The sequence below is a fragment of the Drosophila miranda genome, chromosome 2, assembly GCF_003369915.1.
Source record: "Drosophila miranda strain MSH22 chromosome 2, D.miranda_PacBio2.1, whole genome shotgun sequence".
Taxonomy (NCBI): domain Eukaryota; kingdom Metazoa; phylum Arthropoda; class Insecta; order Diptera; family Drosophilidae; genus Drosophila; species Drosophila miranda.
Window position 1 is genome coordinate 15847253 of NC_046675.1, and position 26332 is coordinate 15873584.

Genomic DNA, 26332 nt, shown 5'->3' on the forward strand with positions numbered 1-26332 from the left:
ATAATAAAATATATATTTCATATTAAAAATAATAATAAAATATATTTCATATTAAAAATAGTAATAAAATATATTTCATATTAAAAATAATAATAAAATATATTAATAGTATTAAATAATATTAATACTAATAAATATTAAGTGTGTTATATTTGGATTAAATATGAGCCGTATTTAGTTATTTGTTTTATTATTAATTTATATTATTTCTAATTTATTTACGTCAATTATTATTATTTTATATATTTTGTATTAAAAAAATTATATTTAATATATATAGTTTTTTAAAATATTTCTTTTTTTCTATAGAATTTTTCTATAGGTGTAGATGTCATTCCATTCGCTTATAATTCGTATAAATCCTAGGGTATCTGTTGCATAGGTTTCCCTCGAAAAAAGCCAGCCCTTTCTTCTCTCTTTTTTGGGTTGCGTGCCGCAGTAGTTTGGACACGCACAAAAGCATGCTATGTTGTATGCCACATAGTACACACTCGTATAATATTTCTCGTTTAACGATTGTTTTGTGTTCGCCGGCGGCCGTAAACGGGGGAATAATTAGCCTCTGTTGGCCCGGTCCTTTGTTGTTGCTGCTTCTGTTGCCTCCTAATGGCTCGACGCAATTTTGATTTTAAAAGAAGAGATGCGTGTGCCTAATGTGTGTGGCAAGAGTGGCAAAAGTCCTTTGGTAGCCTTCAGCAAATTACCCATACACGTCTTACGAGCCACACGGCACACACACACAATCCCACTTAATAACTATAATTTTTAACGCTTGTTAGGGAGCCAGCCCGAACAAAGCCTGGAATCAAATCAGGAGTCGAGGGGACACAACAAAAGGCCCTGAATCTGAATGTCCTTGCTGTGGGGTTTCGTTGCGTGGTGCGTGGTGCGTGGTGCTCTGGTGTGTGCTTAATGTGCATTGCGGCGGCACGTATATTCGGTCATGGATCCGATCCGGGCTGGCTTTCATATGCTTTTCTTTTCTTTTCTTTTAATTCCTTGAAAAGGTTTCGTTCTCTCTCTCTCTCCCCCTCTCTCTTGGTCTTTGCACAAAGGCAAATATTGAGTGGAATGAGACGAACACGAGACGAGAAGAAGAACTACTTGGTTCCCTTTCTCGCTTGTTTTTTTTTTTTGCTCTTTTAATATGAATTACAATAATAAAGAATGGAGGAAAAGCGAAAGAACGAACGCATATCAAAAGTTGAGGTAAAGCAACGGCGACGGCAACGGCGACGGCGATGGCGTCGGCAGCGAAATAATATCATAAAAATTACAAAAGGTGGAAATGCCCGGAGATCCTTTCGCAGCACGAAATGCGTTCAAGAAAAATCACCGTAATAAAGCCAAGACGTCTGGGGGTGTCTGTATCTGTATCTGTGTGTGTGTGTGTGTGCGTTGCAAATAAAACAATTTGAGTGGAAATAAAAAAAGTAAAAAAAAAAACAACAACCTGTGTTGGGGGGAAGGGGAAGAAATGAGCGCTTAACACAACGCCCGAAAAACGCCCGAATGTAACTGAAGCGCAATCCTTTGTGAGAAGAGGATACACAGCATCCTCAGACAGACAAACATTTCTGGGCAAACAATGCGTTCCGTTCCGTTGTGCTGTCCTCTGTCTCTTGGCCCGGAGTGAAGCGCAGCTTAAATTATTAATAAGTAGCATGAGAAAAACAAATGCGAATGTATGCGCAGGAGCTTCAGCTTCAGCTCCAGGAAAATGTCTGAGAAGAGGGACGGGGCCGGGATAAAGGTATTCCAAGAAGGAGTCTGAGGAGAAGCAGATAAAGGTAGTCCGGCAGGCTAAAGACAGTCCAAGGCAAAGAATCATCCTCTGAGATGGCTGAAACGGAAGCATCTCTCTCTATCTCTCCCCCTGTCCCTGACCACAGGCGGAGGGGTGCAATGCACGGTACAGTGCTGCTGCTGCTGTTGCTGTTGCCATGGGGATTGGTGTGGTGGCGACCTCATCATCACCCTTCCCATCCAGCAAAGAGAATAGTAGAGCACACGCTGAGTGTACAGGCAGATGGCGGAAGTCCTTAAGCTCGAAGGCCTTTGAACCGAGTCCATGTCCCGTTGGACGTCAAGCGTTGTTTTTCCCGCTGTAAAACTACAAGCAAATCCATGGAATAAAACGGATTACCATGGAATCTAAATCTAATTCTTATTTGTCGGTGACGGAACTGTAAATAAAGAGGAGTTTGCTGCATCATACACTGTAAATAGGTGCAAGTAGGTAAAGCAGATTGAAAGGCGATTGAAGAGGTTGCAAAGTATTGATAGAAACATTGATTACTGTGTTATGATCAAATGAAGAGAGCAGAGGGACACGCACGGACATGATTAAAGCGCTGGGGTTGTAGGTGTCTGCAGTGCATTAAAAGAACAAATCATGAATACAGATTACAGACGAGATTTTCAAAACAAAGACAGAAACTACGCAGCAGAGTAGAGTCCCGTTCCTTTATGCCTTGGTTCGTATTTGCTTTGAGCTGAGAGCGAAGCCTGGCTGCGAGAGTCAGGCTGTAATTTTTGTTGCCGAGAGAGCCACAGCTGGACGGAGTATATACGAGTATGCAATGCGTGCGAGCAGCAGCCGAGGCTCGTAAAATGACGATCGAGGTGCAGAAAACAACAACAAAAATTCACTTTGCCTGCTCTCCCATTGTTGCTGTTGTTGCTGAGAGTGCCCTAGCTGCATGGAATTGCAAATGCGTGCGAGTAGGAGCGAGCGGCTTGTGAATTGAAATGACAAAAACGACGAAAAATTCACATGGCCTGCTCTCCCATTGTTACTGTTTTTGCTGATGGTGGGATAGGTGGATGGAATTGCAAATGCACGAGCGGACAATGGGTGCGAAGTAGGCTCGTGCGAGAGGCTCGGCTCGTAAATTGAAATGACGATCGGAAAACAACAAGAAGTTTACCTTGCCTGCGCTTGCATAGCTGTTGTTATTGCTGAAAAGTGTAAATGTATGAGTATGCAATGCGTGCGAGCAACAGCCGAGGCTCGTGGAATGACGATCTGGGGACAGAAAACAACAGCAACCAAAAGTTAATCTCGCCTGAGCTCGCATTGTTGTTCTTTTCTGCTGAGAGAGGCGATACAAGCAAAGGTTGCGAAGCAATTTGAAGAGAATTTATTGCGTGAGAGATTCAAAGCTAGTTGATGCGACTGCACTGCTCTCGCAGCGAAATACAGCAATAAAAACGCTAGAACATGAGCATCAGAGGTGCATAATTCTCACTATACATTTTCGGCTTTTTTGTTGTTCTTAACGTAAAACACCTGTAAAACATTTATCGACAAATTGAGGCTGTCTAAACAAAATTAAATTCTTAAAAATTCCATCATCCAACCCAACACAACCCCCCACCCACCACCCTCCGATGACTGGCTACCCCCATAAAATGTCGATTTTTTTTTCATTGTCTTCTATATTTCTTTTGTTATTAAATATTGCTCTGCCGCCTCACCTTAGCACGGTCAATTTTTAAGCGGCGTTTTTTTATGGCCTAAGAAGACAGTGTCCCCCTCCCCCCTATGGCAGCCGTGCCACTGCCCCATGATTTATGCCGCGCGGTCAAGTGTAAGGGGTTCTACCTTTCGGGGGCAGGAAATTGGGTTTAACAGCAGTCAGGGGCTCCTTCCTGGCAGCTCGTTTAATTTCAGGCCATTTTTTGTTGTCTTCCGTTTTTATTATTAAATATACTTTTCCCTCCCTCCAGCTCGGCTTCTTTTTTCTCTGTTTTTTGCTGCCTTTTTATGAACTGGTTATCACTTTCCATGGCAGCAGCAGGACTCCTTTGCGTGCTGTGATTTGCGTTAATTAGTCGCGTCGGCAGATCACGGATATACCCCCGGACCGATGGGGGTTGGACTCATAATTGAGAGAGGGCGGTGCGGAGGGAGGGAGGGAGGGAGGGAGGGAGGTAGGCGTCTGCCTGTCAGAGGCGCTTAAGCTCTCGCAGTGGCAGTGGCAGTGTCATTTTTTTGTCGCCCGACATAAATCACAATTTATTGGCCGCTCATTAACCCTTCAACTGGATGGATAATAAAATTTGCGAAAAAAAAAGAAAATCATTTTAATTGCCGTTCGATGAGTCGGAATTAATTGTTTGTTGAATTTGTTTGTCTCTCGCTGCTGCGGTCGCATTCCGACCTTAATTATTTGCAAATTTGTTTGCATTCTTCATTGAAATGTTGCGACAAATGCCGACGGCATTTCCGCGGTGGGCGGGAGGGGGCGGGGTGGTCCACAGAAAAGTTCTTTCACAGTGAGTGCAATAAGTTAACGTCTGTCAGGCCACCCACAAAGCAGAAATTGCAAACTCCGATTTCTGTGTGAAGGGAACAGAAATTTCAATTATCCCTGAAAGCAGGAGGAGCATCCTTGGCACAAAGCGAGTGCCAAAGGGCTGCAGGGCGCTGCAGGATATCATTTATTAAAACGCTCAAGTGACAAAAAGGAGCAGCAGGAGGCGGCAGGAGGACACAGCAGTCGGGGACATTCCGTATGCCCCATATTAAAAGCGCATTTATATTGGTTAAGCCTTCTCTGCGTCCCTTTTCTGTGTTCAAGGGGGGTTCTGCGAGTATTTCTTTATTCAATTGCAAAAATAGCCCCCCTTCACGGTATTGGAGAAAGAGCTATCCTCTCAGGATGCACACACCCTCTCGCTAACGAGCGTCCATTATGCAAACAATAAGCACAGTTTCCTTCACAGATAACAAAACAACAGAACAGAGCACTTCCAAAAATATCCCTTGGAAAATATTGCGCATACGCCATGCTCCACACGCATCCTGCCAGCGAGTGGCTTTCATTCAAAAATAGATTTATGTCCTGGCATTTAAACAGGACTCCCAACAAAAACGAACCAAAATCATGATATATACGTGTATGCTGTGGAATTTATCAAAAAAAAAAAAAAAAAACGTGACACAATCCGTAGAAATGTTTCTGCGTCCGTTGTTCCCTTTTCCCTTTTCCATTTTTCCTTTTCGCTTTTTTTTTGTTTTTTTTTTTGTTTTCTTGTTGAACCCACGACCATCTTGACATCATTATTCCTTCAAGAGTGCATTTTGGTATCATTAAAATGTGATCACTTCGTATTAAAGTTGTAGTCAAATGAGGGGGAGGACGAAGGGGGGACGAAGGGGCGGACAATTTGATTTAGTGGCACACATTATTTTACGTAAATATCTGCTGGCTTGGGGGTAAGGAGTCCATGGCTCCATGGCTCTATGTGTATATGTTTTGCAATAATGTCAACAATGGACGGATGTGGCGAGAACCCCCCCCTTTTCTCAACAGCATCCTTCTCGGTGTGTGTGTGTGTGTGTTTGTGCCCCAGTTTGTTGCTGGCAACATTTACATTTAGCATTTGTGCCCCATCACCCACGCCCCCCACTTGTTGACTTTTTGCCATTTGCATGATTTTCGCATTTGTTTTCGCTTAATTTACTATTTAATAATCGAGCGAGCAAACAGAAAAAAGAGTTCGAATAAAGGATCACAGGATGATAGATTTTTAGAGAAAGAGTTAGGGAAAGAAATAGAAGGGCAGGGAAGGGAGGGGGTGTGACATGATAGAGACTTACCTTAACTCCAATATGAACCGATGCAAATTCTGTTTTGTGTAGTGAAGGAATCGGTATCGGTAATTGCATAGGAAGGGGGCAGGACATCATGGTCGCTACCTGTGTAAATAGATAAACAGAGAGAATGCAGATAGAGGTTAGTGTTGTTTTTTTCTTCTTCGTCGATACGGGTTTTGTATGGATAGAGAATGTGTGTGTGTGTGTGTGTGGGTAGAGAAGTATGATAGGCGAGGTTAAGGATAGAGAATAATGTTAATAGATAAAGAGGAAAAGAAAAGAGTAAGCAGCAGAAGATAACATAGTTACATTAGTGGTTTAACAGAGAATTAACATTGGCAAAGGCTTAACAGAATCAGACCTAACAGAATCGTAACTGCTTGGGTCTCTCACTGTTAGAGCACAACCGATCTCTCAATCAGCCGAACTTCTTTGTTCTCTTTGGGTGTGTTCTCTTTGTTTTCGGTTGAGACGCAATAGCAACACAAACAAAATTGTATGCAGATGAGAGAGAGATAGAGAGACAAGAAGCCGAGCTCTTGACTGCGTCAGATGATCTCTCGGGCACGAACACGAAAGCCGCAAAGCTTTGGCTGCCTGTGATCGACCGAAGCGTATGTAAAAACAAATACAAAAACAAATAAGGAGACAAAGTCACTGCTCAATCGAATGAGTGCTTTTCGTCCACTCTGAAGAGGGTCATGCGATTGATTTTCTATCAACATTGCCCATTTGAATGCAGTGGAATAATAGTATAAGAATAAACATAGAAAAAAACCTAATTCAGACAGAACCCTTTTGGTCGCCTACTTTAATGCTCTCCTTAGCGGACATTTTGCCTTTAATCGCACACAAATCCCTGAACAATGTAAGTCCGCTCAAGCAAGCACACATTTACACTTCCACTTTCCACTCTCCCCCCCCCCCCCCTTCCCTCCTTCGTTGTGGCAACATTCTTTTCTGACTTGCAACAATAAGATGGCGCCCTGGCTGATAACCAAATCAATGCAACAGCTGCTCCTGCTCCTGCTGATGATATCCCTTCTCCATTGTGCCCCCTCCCCTTCACCGTTTCACACCATTTGCCATGCAACCTGCACTGACATTTGGCCCACATTTTCCCCCTCTCCCCCCCTTCCGACCGTTTTACTGTTGGCATTGCAATTTTTCGCCTTTTCAATTTCACGCGTTTTAATGGCAGCCAACACAGGAATCGTTTGCCTGCACATCCTCTCCGTGCACCCGGACACGGACCCAGGCCCAGACCCAGACCCAGACGCGGACCTTCTCCATACAAATCACGACCGCATTGCATTTCATTGAAGCAAAATGCCCTGCTCGTCCTGCTCGAGGGGGCTGGGGGTCTGGGGGTGGGCGGGCAAGGAGCATGGAGCCCAGGCGTGGCAAGGCCATCGTTTCATTTGGCGCCCATCATCATTGTCATTTCCGCTTTTGCGTAACGATGTCAACGTTTTTGATGGCTTCATTTCGTTGCGCGCTGCATTTCGTTTCGTTTCGTTTTGGGGCGCCAAATAAATCATAGCCTAGCCCCACCCACGCCCCTGCACCCTCCCTCCCACCACCTCTCCCTCTTCCGCTGTCTACCACTTCACTATGCCACTCTCTTCCGCACAGTCCACTCACAGCACATCCTCTCTCCCCCCCTCTCTCTCACTCTCTTCGCTTTTCCCAAGCAATAAAAACTTTTCGACTTTGTCATAATACGAGCACACAAAAAAAAAACACCAGAGGGAATACTATGGTCCCCCAGACCCGACTGGAAGATACCCTGTTAAACATTTATCTTTTAAGCGGAAATACATTTTCTTTCCTTTGAGGGATTTAACTTTTTTAATCTGGATGTGTCGATGACCACAAAAACATCACTTTGAAAATGAATTTTTATTTTTTTTAAATTTAAGTTTAAATTTTAAAAAATTTTGGTCTTTAATAAATTTAGTTTAATTAAAAAAAATATTTTTATTTAAATCTTAGTTTTGGTTGCCAATAAATCAATTTCAAACCATACAAGTTTTTGTATTTCATATTCAATACATAATAATAACAGATATTTTGTATGTGTCACTTTTTACCGTCTTTTAGTAAGTAGAACATTTTTTATTTTTAGCAACTTAATTTTGTTTATTGTTTGTAAGGATTTTTTGAAAAAAATTTAAAAAAAATAATAATAATAAAATAAATATAAAATAATAAATAAAAAAAAATGTAATAATACAAAAATAAATAAATATAAAAAAATATCCAATATTTAAATTGTTTTATCCAGAAAAATTTGTTTATTTCCTATAAGATAAACCCAAATAAAAACCTAATATAATTCTGAATATACTTTTCAAACTTAAATTTAAAACGTATTTTTATTTTGTAATGCCACCATTTAATCATGCCAAAGCGGAGCTCTTAAAAAGGATCTTAATTTTGGTTGTATTATCTGTATCCGATAGATCATCCCTATCATATTTTGATTAAATGATGCATAATTTTTCCAGTTTAAATCCTAGAAAAGTGGATATCCATAGCTCCTAAAATTCAGAAACCACAAGGGCGGAGATCCCTGTGTATGTGGCACGAATACCATATCACCCTTTGATTCCACCAAATACCGAATAAAGGAATAAACCGAATAAAAGCAACAACAAATACAAAGTAGAATCCGAAAAATCAGCCAAGAAAGAAATAGAGAAAGATGGGGTAAGAAAAATAGAGCGATAAAAAGGGAGACAGAGCGGAAAAGGTTGAAAATTAAAATGGCATGACAAAGTGGCAAATGTTGTCAAAACTTTTGCATTTTCCAGCCAACGAACTGCATGCAACATTGTGTCGGGAGAGAGAGACGAGTGCATGTCATAAAAGTAGTTGCATGCCACACAAACACAAACACAGAGACACACACAGAGAGACACATAATAATATTTCAATTTCCGGCCTTGATTTCGTCCAACCAGAGAAGCCCCTTCCTCCTTGGTTTCCCTTCATTCACCGCCATTTGTTAAAAACATTTAAAAGCAAACAAATTTCCTATCGCATTACACCCCCCCACCCCGGGCTACCCCCCTCTCTCTCTCTCTGTGGGTGGTCTGTGGCACCTATTTTCCAACTGTCAATGGGGCATCGATTACCAGCGGCGAAGCATCCGTCCAGCACCTCTTAAAGAATTCATAACTAAAGTATTTATATTTCTGTCCACTCCCGTTCGGTTTCCCCGCTTCTCCCCCTCTTCCGGCTGTCAGATATCCATCTGTCAGTTTGTTTACGCATTTCACAGCAAATTGCTTTAAGTGCTACAAAAGTGTCATTTACATGGTGCCCAGGCCCAGGTCCACGCCCAGACCCAAGCACTGGCACTGGCCAAACTAATTAATAGAATACACCATTTCAGAATTATGTTTACTTTCCGTTCTCAATTTGTTGCATGCCTCATGTTGCTTGTAGCCCTTGTAGCCTTTGGCATTTGCTGCTCATGTTCTAGACGTTGTCGTGTCTGACAGAGGGTATTACAATTGTTTTTTAAAGATAAATCTAGACTAGAGAAGGGAAGGGAAATAAGTACAAAAGAATTTCCATTGGGCGACCATTCTGACTAAATTTATTGTTCTTATTTTTGCAGTAGATTTCTTCTTGTAAATATTGGATTAGATTTAATATTCTACATTTATTTTTCCACAATTCTTTGTCTATATACCTTATCCCCTGAACTATCCCTTAAGCTAATAGCATGTAATATTTATAATCACATAAAATGCTCCTTTCCTCCTTTTGTAACTAAGTTCCATTATTAACAGATAATTGTTAATTAAATAAAAAAATATTAATTCTTCAAAATTTCTGCAATCTTTATTCTGCAGTTCTTCTTTCCCATTTGTCCTTTTACAACACTTCTTCAACATTTCGTCCTCTACAATTCTTCCACTCCATTTCAACAGCATCATTTCTTGTACAACACTTCTTCTTCCTATAAAATTATTCCCTACATTTATTCTTTCACTTCTCTTTTGTAAGATTCCCTCCCCCACAAATCTTCTATGATTCTTCTTTTAAAAATACTGATCTACAATTCGTCTTACATTCGTCTTCCTTTTCAACGATTTTTCTCAATTTCTTTAACCACATTTCTTCCCCTACAATTCTTTTTCTACAACTATTCTACTCCATTTCCATTCTCCATTCTACCAATAAAATTTCATGTACATTTCTTTTTCTAAAATAATGCCCCACATTTCTTCTTTTATGTTTCTTCCTCTGGATTTCTTCCACCAGAAATCTTCTACTATGATTCTTGGACTAGGATCACTACTCTGCACTTCTTTTCATACACTTTTTTTTCTCTTTCAAGATTCTTCTTATATAATTCTTCTCCAATTCTTTAACCACTTTAACCACCCTACAATTCCACCATTACATGGACACGTAGATCAGCACGTTCTTGTTTCCAACAGACTCGACTCGACACACGCACAAGGTAATCCTTCAAAAGAGAATGCTCGAGAATTGAAAAAAGAACAATATACATGTCGTGTGCATGATTGGATCAAATGCTCGAATCGCCCTTTGTTGATGAGGGGTATTTTTTGTTGTTGTTTTTGGACTGTACAAAGATCCTATAATATACAATATCTCCGTCTCAAAAGCCGTCTAAATTTGACAAAATCTCATATTTCCTTGCCCTCGCCGATGGGTTTTCAAGGTTATATAAACCATAAGCCTCGTTTCCTTGGTAGTTTCTGGCATTACCGCTCTCGTTGTCGCCATCGCCATCGCCATCGCCATCGCCATCGCCGTCGTCGTCTTCGTTTTGGACGTCATCATCATTATCACAAAAGTAGCGGGAAAGTGCAGCGGAGCGTGCGTTGGGGCTTGCGTTTTAATGACGACAACAAACGGAAATTGACGTTGCCCCTGACGTTTCAAGCATGCAACATTCAACAATGTTGCCGCCTTTTTAATGCCGACACGCGACACACGGACCAAAAAGGAATGGGCGATTGGAAACGGAGAAAAGAATGGAATGGAGCGAATGGCGGAATGGAGAGGAGCCACACACACACACGTGCCGCACACATGTGGCAGCCACATGAACATTGGCAACTACACTTGTAATAAATGTCCGAGCTCTCCCTCTCTCTCTCTCTCTTTCACTTGCCACATTGAGGCATGACCTCGTCTCGCTTGAGGTGCCATGCCACCCGCCCACGCGTTAATTTGTCCAGCTTTGTGGCATGCAGCACCCAGCATTCGAGCAGGATAATAAATGTAACATGGGAGCGAATGAGTGCGAGACTGTTGCTGCCACAACGGCCGCTGCACTGCTGTTGCATGCACAATTAGGCCCCAGGGGGCGGCCCAAAAACAATGATTAATGAGGCTGTTGCAACAGCCAGCCGCAACTGCAACAAGTTCATGGCATTTGTCGCCGCCGCCGCCGCCGCCGCCGTCGCCGCTTTTTCCACCTCACTGGGCATGCGCGGCATCTGTGCACACCTGCAGGCAGTGCAACTGCCACTGCCACTGCCACTGCCACTGGCACTGCAACTGCAACAGCTGTGACGGCAATCGTGAAGCAAATCAAGCGAACATTTATCCCCTGATGCGCCCCTGGCACTGATATCACATGTACACAGATACAGATACAGATACGGCACAGACTCCCAGATACAATGAGGTGGCAAGTTAATGAGCAGGTGGCAGCCGCTGAGTCACTCACTTGCATTCGGCCGGGGGGGGGCTGGAGCATTGAACCTCTGGTCATGAGTGCAATTATCATTCAATCAATCAATCAATTTGCATAATCGATGGCATCTTTCAAAACAATAAATCAGTCACTCACTCAATCATTCAATCTTTTGTAATTCAATGATTAATTAAGCAAACTTTTGTTTCATTCGAGAATGGAAAACATTTCTATGTCCCTGGGAGACGGGACTGTGAGATGGTAAGACCAGATGTCCTGACGGCGCCTCTTTCCATAGATACATTCCATATCTATCCATAGCATGTCGTTTTTAAAGTTTAGCGACCTTAGAGCCCATCAATAGTTGGATCCGATCTCGATCGGCAGGGCTTGAGCGGACGAAAAAGCAAGAAGAATAAAACACATTGAAGAAAAGAAAGATGAAGAAAAGTTGTAACCTCGATGTTATGTGTGAAAAGAAATGAAACGGGAAGACTAAGAGAAGATTAAGTGCTTTTTTACGGAACCGGAGAGCTGCTCTACCTTGGCTTCTGCCTTCCACATCGTTCTACCATCCTCCAACCAGAAAGGAACATTCGCTCGGCCCGCCTTGTGGCGAAATCTTGTAACAGTATGAAATATCTAAAAACAAGCTACTTAAACAAATACTAAACCAATTGAAATGTTCTGAATTGCGGCTCACATAATGCGATACACATATTCCACCCGATAAAAGGCAGTCGCTGCCACCCATCCATCATCAATCCCTTCTCCCAACTACCAACACCTCCTTCATATTTATTTTATTAAGTAATACCCAATATAAGTTTCTATCAGCCTTGCTCTGGTTATCGCAAATCGCAAAAAGGTTGCGATTTGACTGCCAAATCGCAAAAGTGCGTGCTCCGGTTTTGGCAAATCGTAAGAACTCAATTCTTACAAAATTTTACGAAATCGTAATGGCAAAATTTTAAATATAAACAGAGCAATGGCATTATATATTGAAACTTGATCTGATTATAAGTCCTAAATCTATCCAATCAAAAATGAGTTGCTCTGGCATTAATATTGAGCGAAAGCCAGGTGTTCAAATAGCCAAACGGCAGGTCTTTTCCTCATTCTTTCTGTAATATTGAACCGATTTTGATCAGATTTGGCAATCTAGTGGATGTGGTCATTCTCTATGATTCTCAATTTACTGTTTTCCTGTAGCCTCAAAATTGTGGCTGCCATAGAATGACAAATCACACAAGTCTGTCCCCAAATTCCGTTTAATCTAGCTTTTAAAGTTCTCTTTTGAGATCTCGGAAACATTCCCTTGGGCGTTTCCTCCAACAGCAAAACTCTTGGCCAAATATTTGGCCAATAAGAAGTTTTCAAGTTTTCTCGAATGCAGATATGGAATGGCCCTAATTTTTAAGCACAGTCAACAGATTTGCCACAGTCCCATCAATCGATTTGCCACAGACAAACTACACATACAGAATGTATATCCAGCAGCCATTTCCTTCGTTCTATCTTTTTTATCAAGTATCTGTGGGGGCTCCAAGGACTCCGGGGAGGAGGAAGACTGCACCGTACACAGACGCAAATCGCATTAAAAAGCTCAAATCGTTTAGATTTGCGACACCAAGAAGAGGCACGGCCAGAGGGCAAGGGCGGGGGGGGATGTCTGTGGCAACAATAACGAAATCCAGCCAAGAAATTGTGCAGATTTGTGCATGACAAGTGAAAGTAAATAGAGAGTGGGGCCAGGGGTCAGAACGCCCCATATTTCAATCAGAAAAAAAAGAAAAAAGGAAAGAACTCTGGCTGGCGGATGGCTCTTAATGCGGCTGGGAAAACACGCCAAGAAGTTGCAGGGGCAGGGGCAGAGGCAGGGGCAGGACTTGTTGCAACACACAGAAGGAAGACGCGGCCCTGTGGGAGGTGTCGACAGAAATTGAAAAGCGAAATGCTCGGCATTTGCATAAATTTGTGTTGACGGTGGCAAACGTTCGGCAGGGATCTATTGAACGGATGAATGATAAGAATGATAAGAACAGAGCGCGCCCCGGGCTAGAGCGGGGCTCAGAGCTGCCACGTTGCACGTTGTCTGGTGCCCCCTGCAACGCCTAAAACTATGCAACACGCCGCACAGTGCCGAGCAAGAGTGTGGAAAATCCTTTTCTGTTAAGGATTTGCCCCACGAGGATGTGGTGGCGGCTTTGTTGAGAGTGTTGCATGTGTTGCAAGTGTGCATGCGTGTGGTTTTGTGCCGCATCAAATTGCATTAGTGTTGAAAGCAGCACAAAAGCAGAAAAGCCGCCCCGAAAGCCGCTCCCCCGAATCCGAAGATGCATCAGGGTGCCCCTTCCGTGGGGGCGGCGGGGCAGGGAGAGAAAAGCCTCTCTCTCTCTCTCTGTGTCTGGCTCTGTGTGTGCCTTTCTCTCCCGCACTTTCTCGACGGTTTTTGCCTTTTAGCATTCTGATCCAAGCGCCTCCCTTCATTTCGCCGGAAGGGGGGAGTGCCAGTGGGCGTGTAATGCTGCTACTTTCGCCTAGCTTTGGGGCAAAGCCTCCTGCAGCAATGGTGCTTGGTGCATGCTGCATGCTGCATACGAAATTGAAAGCCAGGCTGCAGCGCCCACCATCCATTCATCATTTAGCGAGGAGGCGCCCCACCCCCCAAAACACGTGGCTGTTGTAATTAAAAATGTCAACGCACAACAGATTTTCCAATCAGGTTGCATGCAACACAAAGATCCAATGACTGCCGCCTTGGATGTGGCACCATCCGTTGGAACAATTGCAACGTTAAGCCTGGTTTTCCACCTGGAAACGAATCTTAATTTGGCTTATGAATAATACTGGGAGCAGGGGGGAGCAGGGGGAGGGGAAAAACTATCCTTCGTTTTGATGTGATTTCACCTTTTTTCCCCAGCAGCTGCGGCAACTCCTTTAGCTTCCTCCTTCTGCTGCTGTCTGGGCAGCACTTTCAATCACTTTTATCTGCCACATGTGGCACTCTGTGTGCTGGGTGCAGCCCCAGCCCCATTCGTATCACCGACTGACGGCAGACAAACATTTTTCGCAAATTAAATGAAAACACCTGATGATATTTGGAGTAATAACTTCTTCCGACTCTTCTTTCAACAATGCCCTCGGCCCTCGTTGGCTGGCTGCTTCCTGATGGATTCCTTCCACTTTTGGTGGCAAGTTGTGCCGTGCTGCCTGCAGATACATTTATTCGATGGATGGAAGAACATGGCATGCTCTTATGGTTGCTTCTATGGAATACCCTCTCTGTGAAGGGTACACGAATAAATATTGTGCCACTCTAAACAAAAAACCCGAACAGATGGCAAACAAAAGCAAAAATGGGAGCTAAACAAATGGCCACCACACACACACACACAGACACGTTCTCTCCGTTAAGATGAGACTTTTTCTGTTTTTTCCTCCTGCCCCTCTTCCCGAGAACACCCCTCCCTTTTTTTACATGCAAAAAAGAGTGTGCGAGGGGCGGCCTTGAACTGCGGCTACGACTGCGCACCAGACCAAAGCAATTGAGCTGTCAACCCAAAAGGCAAAAGAAACCAGCAAATACAATGAGAGACAAAGAAAAAAAAAAAGGCAAAAGGAAAAAAATTAAGACGAAGCCGTAGCCGTAGCCGAAGATGGAAGCTGTCACTCCATAAGACAAAAGCAAAAGCAAAAAACGAAGACATCGAAGCTGAAGCAAAGACGCAGCCCAAAGCCGAAGCCCAAAGCCAAAGCCGAACTGAAGCCGCAGTCGCAGCCCAAAGCCGAACTGAAGCCGCAGTCGCAGCCCAAAGCCGAAGTGAAGCCGCAGTCGCAGCCCAAAGCCGAACTGAAGCCGCAGTCGCTGCCCTCAGCCGAAGTGAAGACGCAGCCGCAGCCCAAAGCCGAACTGAAGCCACAGTCCAAGACAAAGACAACGGACGAAAGAAGTCCCATGGAAAAAGCAAAAACAAAAGGCAGCCCAACAGGCGCGTTCGCGCACCATCAAGAATCGCAAACAAAGGCCAAGAATTGAACTAAAGACTTTTTGCTGTTTTTTCTTGCTCTCTCTCTCGCTCTGTTATTTCATGCCTTGACTGTCAATAAATGAGCTTCGTTTTGGTGTGAAATTGAATGCGCAGCCACAAAGAATAGCAGCCGTCGGTAAAACAATCGCAGCAGCAAATTGTAAGGAATGGAATGATCGGATCAAGTGCTCTTCAAACTCTGCCAAATTGGGATTTCATCCAGCAGCGAATTGTTCTAGAAATTAATAACGAAAACTTTTTAAGGCATTCGAACACACATAAATCGTTCGCCGTGGGGTACGTAACTAAAGTGCGTGACAAAGCTATAAGACCATCGGATCTAAGAGCTTGAAAAGCGATAAATATTTATCGAAAATTATTCATCTTCAAAATGGAATTATAATTACTGATTATTGGAATATTGCGATAATAATCCGTATACATTCAGCAAGATGTAGTACATAGATCCGAACTATCGTTGGTGCTTTAGTTGTGTCTTTATGGCTATCAAATAATATACATATATAAACTATTTTTGGTAATAGCTATTAACGAATTCGTATATAATATCCTTATATATCATTATGCCAAAGCAGATTTACATACCTGAAGAATTTTGGATAGACAAAACAGTTTTCTAGATACATTTTCTTTCAAATTTCGCTTAATTTGTGATGTTATAGAGATTCTTATAGAAACCCTTTGAATCCCTGGTGGAAAATGGTCCCTGTTAGTGTGACTCGAAATGACTATGTACATATATCCTTTCGCTTATGGGAAACTTTTCCACTACAGTCGTACTTTCATAGAGCGAATCTCAAGGGGAATTCGTAGTATGGAAAATTCGTAGTATTAGTTTTCGAATATTCCTTTTTTGCAAATTATAGGATGGCAATGTTTTGGAAATAAATTTGTCATATAGAAAACTCTACAACTCTGGAACGCACTGTACTTTGGTACATCTTAAAGATACACCATTTTTGGGAGGGGGATTTGAGAAATCCTTTTACGTAGTAGACGAGCGAGCAACAAACTCGGACTCGGTTATTAATAAATTTTGCTAAGCCCGGGTAATGAGGGTCTCTCGGCCCCCAGCCTCTCATTTGACTCTGTTTTTGGTTCTCTTGTTTAATTTTTTGTGGTTTTTTTTTGGTCATGCCGGGCAGCGTGTGTTAATGACATCTGTGCCACCGAGAAGGAGAGAGAGAGACAGAGAGAGAGGGGGGGGGCAGAGAAGAACGAGTTTTGGTCTTGTCTTTCGGTCTGCTGTTTTGGCTCTGTCTGTCAGGCGTTGAAAAATGTTTGTGCATGAGAAATTGCCTTGGCCCAGGCCTGCAGTAGACACATAAATTCTCATTTAGCATCGTCAAATTAATGACTTCAAAAACGTCTCTCATTGGGCACTGGGACTGACTGACTGGTCCCCCGTTAGCCCCGGCCACGAAACGTGTGTCTCCCGCCATAAAACTGTTTTGTAGAGATTCCAGTGTTCCAATGGAGACCCCAAGCGAACGGCACACAGCTGATCGGAGGGCTTACAGATGGTAATGATGAGCTCATGCCTGAAATGGCGAGTGGAAAAACTTGTCGGACAGCTTAACCGGCTGTCGGCTGTCGGCTGGCGGCTATCGACTGCCGGCCGGCAAACCCAACCCACAAGCACACACACGTGCATGCAACTACTGCCACTACGGGGCCACTAAGCCTGAATGAAATTATATAATATACAAAGTCTTTTCTGAAGTTTTTCTTTTTATTCATGGGAATTTTTGCTCACATCTAAAACATGTGCAAATTTATGGGCTTCTGCTTTTTGTGGAGGAAACGAAACTTGTAGTTTTTTTATGATTCTCGTTTCTCAAAGGGGAAACCGTGGTGTCCCTCCTGGCACTGGGATCATGGGAACGGACAGTTTTTAGTGGGGGTCAAAACATGTCTGCCACATCCATAAAACACCCAAAAACAAAGACCAGTCTCGGAGGTTTCTTCAAAGAAAACATAACATTTTAATAGTAGTCGACATTTTCTTAAGGAAGAAATAGTATCAACGCTTAATTTTGTTACAGAAAATAATGTAAGTGAAGAAATTTATATTTTTGTTGGAAATTGTCGGGTTTCTGTTAACTAACAAGCTATATTATTAATTTTTACCTCTAAACCAACCAAATAAAAGCAAACAAACAATTTCTTGGTGACTTCCAATCCCCTGTGCAGCGTTTTTCCTTAGCAAATTTGTTTACACAACGCCATTTATGGGCAGACATCTCCCTCTCACTCGCCCTCGCACTTGTCTTTCGCCCACAGCTTTTGTTTATGATCCTCTCTGAGCCTAAGCTTCCTCTCCCAGTTAGCACTCTCTCACCAAGCAGGCACGAGCAGGATGATATGGGGAGGGTCCAGCCAATCGGCACTCAGAGAGACTAGCGCTAGAAGGAGATGGCAAACGTTCTGCGTTCTGCTCGTTTGCAGGCAGAGAGCAGATGTGGTGACGACGTCGCCACCTAATTACTAAATTCACGTTGGACAAGACACCCACACCTTTGCCTCCTCTCTGAGCGCAAAAATGAGCAAATAACAAGGATGGACAGACATAAACCTCTCTCTGGCGCTCAGCCACATCAAGAAGAAGAGCTTTTATCGGCTCGCTCCTACGAGTATGATCCTCTCTCTGAACACAAGATCAAACACTGGGAATATTTTCGTGATTAAATCACAATCTTACAAAAAATCTGACAAATCTTATTCTTGTTTTTACCCTCAAAAAACGATCAAATGGAAGAAAGGAAAGGAAACTTAATTTTTAATACTTTATAACTTTCAATTTTGCTGCCAAGGTCGTTTAATGCTGACGCGATGCCTTTTTCTATCGTTTCTCAGGGTTTTTCCCATAATTAATCAAAGCTCAAGCTTAGGCTCTGATCAAACAGAGAGCGAGAGTGGTAGAACAGCGCTGGGGCATGATTCATCTCTTTCTTAAAAAGATGTAAGCAAATAAGGAAATTATGCATTTACCTGCCGTCAAATGCAAATTTGTGGTCTAAGAGAAGGGTGAGTATTGGGATTGTGACTGGGATTGGATGTTTAATGTCTGATTAGCATGCGGCTATTAATAGGAGCCGAAGAGCCGGAGACAGCTCTAAGTGAATTTTGTGAAGCACGTAGGATTCGGTCTGTCCCATCAGGGCCATGGGGCTAGATGGATGATGACACTTTTCGGTTGGTCGACCAAGCCGCAACACACACACCCACACCCACACCCACACACACACACACACACACAAAATAATTAGCAATGAAATCACGTGCAAGTAGCCGGCGGAGCTTCCACCTGGGTCTCGGGTCTCGGGTCTCGGGTCTTGCGGGTTTTACCAGCTGCCAATTTCAATTACGAGGCCAAGAAGCGAAAACTCTCTTTGGGCCGGGCCCCGAGGTGAGGCTTTTAAATGAGAGCCGTGACTAATTACAAATTAAATTGACAGAAAACGTGTTTAACGTGCTGCACTTTCAGGTGCTACATAAATTATGAGCAAGCTTTAAGTTCTTTTTTTTGTTCCTGTCATCCGCCCAGACATAAGGTCGGTGGTGTCGGTCTCTCCCATAAGCCACAAGTCAAATGGTCAAATGAAGGCGTGTGCCGCCTGCCACCTGCTCGTAACAGTTGCATCCACAGACAGAGACAGACAGAGACGGACAGACGAGATTAGCTGCTGCTCTGCTCTGCTCTGCTCTGATGTTCTCTCTCCGTGCAACAAGTTAAGCCGCTGCTGACATGTTGAATGGTCAATGTTTTAGCTGTTGCACCTTTGACATGCATGCATCTGTATCTGCATCGGTGTATCTGTGTATCCGTGAGTGTGTGTGTAAACGTCTGTCTGGCTGTGACCCGAAAAGCCAACCAGCTAAATCCTTACATCCACACAGATCTCACAGTTATCACTCCGACTCGCACTCGACTCGTATCATGGCCACTCGGTGCTTGGGATGCCTGCAATTAGCTGAATGGCTGGCCATATATGTTTTTATACCCTGTAATAGTATGCGGGAGCGGGGTGTATTAACCCCTCTTGGGCACTTGGGCTCATTCGTCTGTACAAATGTCCCCTAGGCGAACGGCCACGAGCGATCTTTTACTAAGAAAACGCAAAGAAGTACCGAAATTATGGCCTATCTAGTGTCTAAAAATTCCAAAAATTGTTCATCTGGAAAGGTATTTACCATCCATAATTTTCTAGACAGAAATCTCAGCTTTGGGCTGTGGATAGTTAAAGATATTCTCTACCAACTTAAAGAAATTCATTATAAACGAATAAAATTAAAAAGGAAATACAAATTTAAGGACATAGAGGCTCTATTTGTTCCAAATATAAGAAGAGATTTTGCAATATTACAGGAAACAAAAGTACAACCTGTGGAATATTGTGGGATGGACAACTAAATAAGGAATACCCCTGATATACATATATATATATATATCATTTATTGTATTGAACAACCTGTGTTATGAAGACCTTTTACAATAAAATGTTCTGTTCTGTTTGCAACCTTCTTATAATCCACACGTGTTATTCTTGCCACCTATGTCATAATCCCCCATGACTCGTACGCTCTCTCTCCCTCTCATTTTTCCTCTTTTTCTCTCACAGAGTAGCTTAGCATTAAAGTATCTCCCACTGTAGATGCATTGCCATAATTTTTCGACGCAAAAACTATTTGAAAACAGCAAAATCCAGTATGTTTCGGGAATCCCACTGTTCCAATTCGCACAAACGAATGTTCTGCTAATGGAACAGTGGCATTTTTATTAGTGGGTATCCTCTGGCCGACTCTGCTGTCCGTTACTCGTTTCTTTTCTTTATTTTTCTGGTTTTAAGCTGAAATCTAATCCGGTTCATTTGCAGTTGAAAGCGCTTTCGCTTGTCTGGACTCTGGGTTCTGGGCTGCACGGAAAATATGGGAAATATGAGAATATCCATGAAATGAATAAAGCCAGCTTTTCGGTATTAAAAGGTGTGTGGGTGGGGGGACTCAGTTAGCTGGAAATTAGTTTATGGCTACAGCGAGCGAGCGAATTGATTGCGAAATCCAATTTCATAGAATCAGAACCGAGTGGGGTTTTTTTCGTTTTTCAATATATAAATCCACGTTTTCGAGAAAGCGAAAGGCACTTGCTTAATGCAGCTATTAGCCTGGTCTACAGCAGCAGGTAAGTGGATACTGCAATCCCTGACTGGCTGCTGCCATGGCCATCATCCTGCCGCGGCGCCTGCCACTCCTCGGCGCACGCACACAATAATGGCGAAAATCAGGACACGGGGCACAAACACAAACAATCTTTCGCTTGCTGCAACGTCTGACACGCCTCCGACATCAGCAGGAGCAGCTCATCCTCTCTCTCCTCCCACCAGAACATGGTGTGGCATGGTGCGGCATGGTGTGGCATGGTGTGTGTTGTGCAGACGAGACGTCGCGTCGTGTAGTTTTAATTAATTTAATTTCACGCTCATAAAATGCCAAACAATGTGAAAAACTCACGCCACACACACACACACACGAGCAGAGGCCCCACGCGGGAAAAGTTCTGATAGTTGGGGCTAGAGATCCCGCATCTGTGGAGCACAGGTTGAACGCTTTAAACTTGTCCTGTCCGCCTGCATGCGACACGTAACGTAATTAACACACATCCACCCGGACGGACGGACGGACGGGCGGAGGCTACACAAATTTCTCATAATTCAATTCCGGCGGAGGAAGGGCAGATCCAGCGAAAACTCTGTCCGTGACGGCTATGAATTGAGATCACTGACTCGACCGACGATCGACAGCAATTGGAGGCACTTAGCGCGTATTCGTGTCACTTTTGAGTGACTGCCTTTGTGGGTTAGTGCGGCGCTGCACTAGTGCGGCACCAGTGGCACTTGCAACACGCGATCGACGGCGAGGGAAAGCCATCTAAGAAGGCCGCAAAAATAAAAGAATAAACAATGTCATTTGGGAAAGGCAATCGGAGACGTTGCACTTCCACTGTCCCGCCCACGACAAGGAAGGCAAGGAAGTCTGATTTTGGTGTTCCTTTTCCACCGTTCCGCCTTTTGTTGTCTCATTTCGACTGTTACACTAGTCGGTTATTTGTAAAAATTACACCTACAATATAAAAACACACTCATGATCCATTTCCACTGTTCCACTAGTCGGGTATCTGTAGAAATTACACATACAATCTAATAAAACACAGCTTTGATCCTTTTTCCAGGTCCTTGATAGATTCAACCGTTGACACGCTGTGGAAATTACCCATAATCGAACGGATGCATTCGTTTCGAAAGGCACAAAGAGTTTTGATGAAAGCATGAAGGGATCGCCCTTTATTTTTCCTCCCTCTCACACAGTTGCAAGAATGAAGCGCTTACTGATTAAAGAAGCGATCACTGTGGCTCTCTCTCACTCCTTGAGCGCACTTATTCCTTCTCTTTCTATCTCTCTTTCACAGAGTAGCTTAGCTTGGTTAAAATAAAAGAATGCTTCAAGAATGAAGCGTTTACTGCCTTAAGAAGGGGTCATTGCCCCTCACTCCTTCTTTTTCTATCTCTCCTTCACAGAGTGGCTTAGCTTAGGGAATCTCCTAAGCAAACCTTCCCTAAAGGAGGATTCAAAAGTGTCTCCTGATCTCTAAGACCATTGATTAGATCATATATACCAGTTTAAAAAGTGCCTACCACTGTTATGCCCGAATCGAGAGCAATCACAACCTTCTACCTGGAATTTTCCTCCTATATTTTTCTCTTCCTCCGAAAAGTGAGTAATTTCCATAAAACGAATGCCCAAAACAGATGTTTATTCCCACAGCCAGTGAAAAAACGAAGTCCCCACCGTAGTATTGCTTTTTCTTTGATTCGATCGACTAGTAGTATTTCTGTGCTCTTTTTCGATGATGATGTTGTGCTGCTGGCGTTCAAATTTGTTAATGATTTGGTCTACTGATTCGCATAATGAATACACACGGAACACAGCCACGGAACGGAATGGAATGGAAAGAGGGCGAGAGAGAGAAAGCCCCCCAAAAATAAAAAACTAAATCCCAATCTCAATTCGGTTTGCCCCAAAGAACAGAACAACATTCAAAGGTTACCCAAACAACAGTAGAATATCTTATACACAATCCGAAAGATCTGAGGCGTCTGAATATCGGATGATCGGATGATCTTCCAGTGGTTGGTGGGCTGATCTTTTGCTCCGCTCCGTGCATAAATATTTAGCTGATGTTTGCATTCGGGAGAGGGTAGAGAACCCCTTACCATACGAGTATCGCCATCGCGTGAGATCTCTGGATGGATGCCTGCCCGCCTGCCCGCCTGATGGATTTCCGTCTGCGTCTGGCTTTTGTTTATTTGCTCAGCGACTTTCGCAGAAAAACAAAAAAGCGATGTTTCGTTCTGTTGATTTTCTGGGCAAATGGTGGGAGGAGAAAAACACATCATCAGAGTGGCGGAGTGACTAATAAGTGCCGCAAAAGGCGTTGCACTCGCCCGAGTCTCGCCTCAGAATCTCGTAGCTCATTAAAGCAATTTTCTGATTAGCAACGCTGCCATAATTTATAGTTTCTATTTGCGGTCAATTAAACATCCATCTTGGCGCGCTCTGATAACCGAAAAAAAAGGGCACCAGCGATGACGTTGCAGGCCTTTTGGCAGGCGTCCAGGCAGGCGGCATCCACAAACTAAGCAGCTATGCGGCCACCATGCAACCTGTTGTTGCCACCACCATTCGTCGGGCAGTCAGGCAGTCCATCTTCCCTTCATCCGAGATAGAATGCGTCTCTATCTCTCTCTGTTTTCTCTGTCTTGCATGGAAAATGCTACACATTTCGAGCTGGCAAATCACGCAAATGAAATGCACAAAATATGCGCCATTTATAACATGCCCCAAGAGTCCCCCCCTCCCCGACCCCCAGGCATGCCCTGTCTCATACTTTGTAGAACGTGTGGCAGGCAGGCAGGCGGCAGGCAGGCATGCTGCCTAGAAATGTGGCAGAAATTATGAGGCAACAGGCAGCAGGCCACAGGCTGGCAGACCACAAAGAAGACGTTGCCGTTGCACACGTTTCCACCCGACAAGAGTCGAGGCTGCACCACCACCTGCACCACCCTCCTCCCTCCTCCCTCTCGCTCTCTCCCTGGGAAAGCACCCTGTCAACCCTGGCCACACTCAATTGCGCGCTAATTTAGCGCAGCTCGCACTTAATAATTTCTTTTCATAATTGAGTGCAAGACGGAGAAGAGATGAGCAGCAGCGGAATGGCAGCGGAGCAGCGTAAGAAAGTGACAGGGAAAAGCGACGAGGAGATTGCAATGGATAGCGGGAAGAGAGAGGGTTTCAGTGGGGGGTGGGGTAGGGTGACCACTGAAGAGGGTTGCCAGGTGAGTAAGCCAAAACAAAAAAAGAAAAGAAACAAAACTGGTACTTGAAAATGCAAATTTATCTTTTTAAATTTTTCCGACAAGTTCGCAGCTTATTTAATGTACCACTTCCACTGTTCCAATTAAAAAGGAAGCCCTTGAGTGACCTTCTTCAATGATTAAATTCTATTGTTTACCCGTGAATGTTGCATTTCACTGTTCCATGAATACTGACCAAGTTTCACTGTTCCACTAACACTAGTACATTATCTCTGCTCTGCTCCATAATATTTATTTCATAATATATGATCCATATTGTCCGTTCCGTGTGTCTGTTTAATTATAGCTGTTCCATTACGAGTATTTCCATTCCAACGTTCCACACTGTTTAAATAATGTAGATATTGACTCGCTGTAGAAATTGTACCCTTATTGAAAACTGTTTCACGTGGAAATGGAACATTTGCAATGGTAGTGCAACATTGAAAGAGGGCCATTAGTACTGGTCCACTATCAGTGATCCCCTGACACTCGTACATTTTCTCTGTTCCATAATATATGGCCTATGGTCTGTTCCATATAGTTGTTTTATTACACGTGTTCCAATTCCACCCTTCAACATTTATACAAATAATGTAAATAATGACTGTAAAAAATGGTGGACTAGTAATGGAACACCCCATTTGTAGTGCACATATATTTTTTCCATAGTATTTCTGTTCCATTGTGGTTCCACAGTGGAATAATATATTGACAACAGCGTACAATGGAAATGGAACATTCGGAATTGTGGTGCAACATTGAAGGGGCGCCATCTATACTGACTCATTATCACTGCTCCTCTAACACTCATATCTTTTTTCCATAATATGTATATCTGTTCCATTACCAATGTTCTGGTTCCCCTGTTCCACAGTCCTAAGAATGAAAATATTGAGCCGAATAAGAAGAATAGTGCATTATTCTATGGCCACCAAAATTGAATTTCCCCTAATCGAATGGCCCACATTTCTATCGAATTCCCAGTGGAATACCACATGTGGCACATGCAAAAAACTCCTCCATCCACCCTCTCGAGTGTCATTTAAATTATCAGAAATCATACGTATACTCGTACGATACGTATACATTGGATAGAGTGTGTCTCCTGCTATGATCGTTGCCACGCCGTGACGCGTTGATTGAGCACAACACCCAGCCCCAGCCCCAGCCCCAGCCCCAGCCCCTGCCCCAGCCCCTGCCCCAGCCCCTGCCCCAGGCCCCAGGTCTCTGCCTTTGTCGCTGCCAAAAGAGGGAGCGAAAGAGAGATTTATGACAGGCATGCAAATCACAATGGAAAACGCTTTGAAGTGGTGCCCAAAAGAATGGCAACAATTAGTGGCAGATAATTAGGAGATACCGGTGTTGCAGCCCCTCAAAGAGTAAGGATATCCAATGGGCCATCGATCCTCTTTGTTTATCTCATTTTGTGGCAGAGAAAGAGGCGCTCCAGAAATTTGTGTGGCAATTAATTTGCAATTTGCAATTTGTGCGGCCTATTGATGACACTTTGAGCAACGACCTAATTGGACATCGGTTGCCCTCTCGACCGCACAAAAACAACGCAACAAAAGGAGGCAGACGCACACGCACACACACACGTAGACCACCAGCAGGAGGAGGAGGAGGAGGTGGTGGAGGAGGAGGAGGAGCTCTCTCAAGGAAAAGACATTAGGAAACATAATGGCGTTTGTCGATTAATCAACTGTCTAAATAGTTGGTCTGCAGAGGGAGGGAGGGAGGGGAGACGGGGCCCTTGTGTTCCCATCATGACCTCCCCCTCCTCCCCTCTGTCCCTCCCCTTGCTCATGAGTGGCCTTTGTGGCGGGCATAAAAATGCTCAACTGGGGATTAAATAAATTAGCAATTTCTCTCGTAAATAAATCTCAATTTATATGAAAATCGATTACGTAGCGAATTTATTAATTATTTAAAAGGTTTCCCCCACCCCCCCTCCCCCATGAGAGGTAATTAATAAATAAATTATGGAGCTTACGTTTTCTTTTTCGTAGTAGTGGAAACTTACCTGCAAAAAGATACAAAAGACAGAAAGGTTAAATTTGGTTTTATTTTTTTTTTTTGTCTCACATAAATTATAAAAAATATGAATAGAGGTTTTTTGAAATTGAAAATCCATCAAGGAAATTGTGGAAATAAATCACGGCCCAAAGAATGCGAAGAAAATTAATTTTCATGGGGTTTTTCTTCGCTTTCTGCTGCTGCCGTTGTTGTCCTGCGGCTACAATTTATTAGTGTCAAAAGGACACTCCTCCTCCTCCTCCTCCGCCACCCCCTAACCCGTGTGCAACAATTGATAACGTGTGTCGTGGCGGCCATTGTGGCACCGTCCATTGTGCGGTTGCCTCATAAGTCATTTTCTGTTTCTGGCCAACTCAAATAATTCATAATCGATCCCCAAAGGTCCCCAGACTGTCGCTCGTTCTTTGGAGTCCCCCCCAGAGGCTCCCTCCCCGCCCCCTTCTCTGAGAGTTTGCTCTGGAGACAAGTTGGTTGGGTCTCAGGACTAGGCAAAGCGGCACAGAGTCCAACATTTACTTGTGAAAATCAAAGTGGA

At 43.5% G+C, this 26332-nt stretch overlaps 1 protein-coding gene across 7 annotated transcripts in view; it reads right to left on the reverse strand.

The window, feature by feature from the left end:
- LOC108155027 (polypyrimidine tract-binding protein 1) overlaps window positions 1–26332 on the reverse strand; it is a 170654-nt gene that overhangs the window by 117524 nt on the left and 26798 nt on the right. For 5 of the 7 annotated variants that reach the window (XM_033388556.1, XM_033388558.1, XM_017285582.1 and 2 more), the window contains one exon: window positions 5609–5707. In XM_033388556.1, coding sequence (XP_033244447.1) covers window positions 5609–5698 — 90 coding nt within the window. In that variant the 5' untranslated portion in view covers window positions 5699–5707. Of the gene's footprint in view, window positions 1–5608; window positions 5708–25753; window positions 25784–26332 lie in introns of those variants that run through there. The other 2 variants (XM_033388557.1, XM_033388560.1) reach the window with 2 other exon arrangements.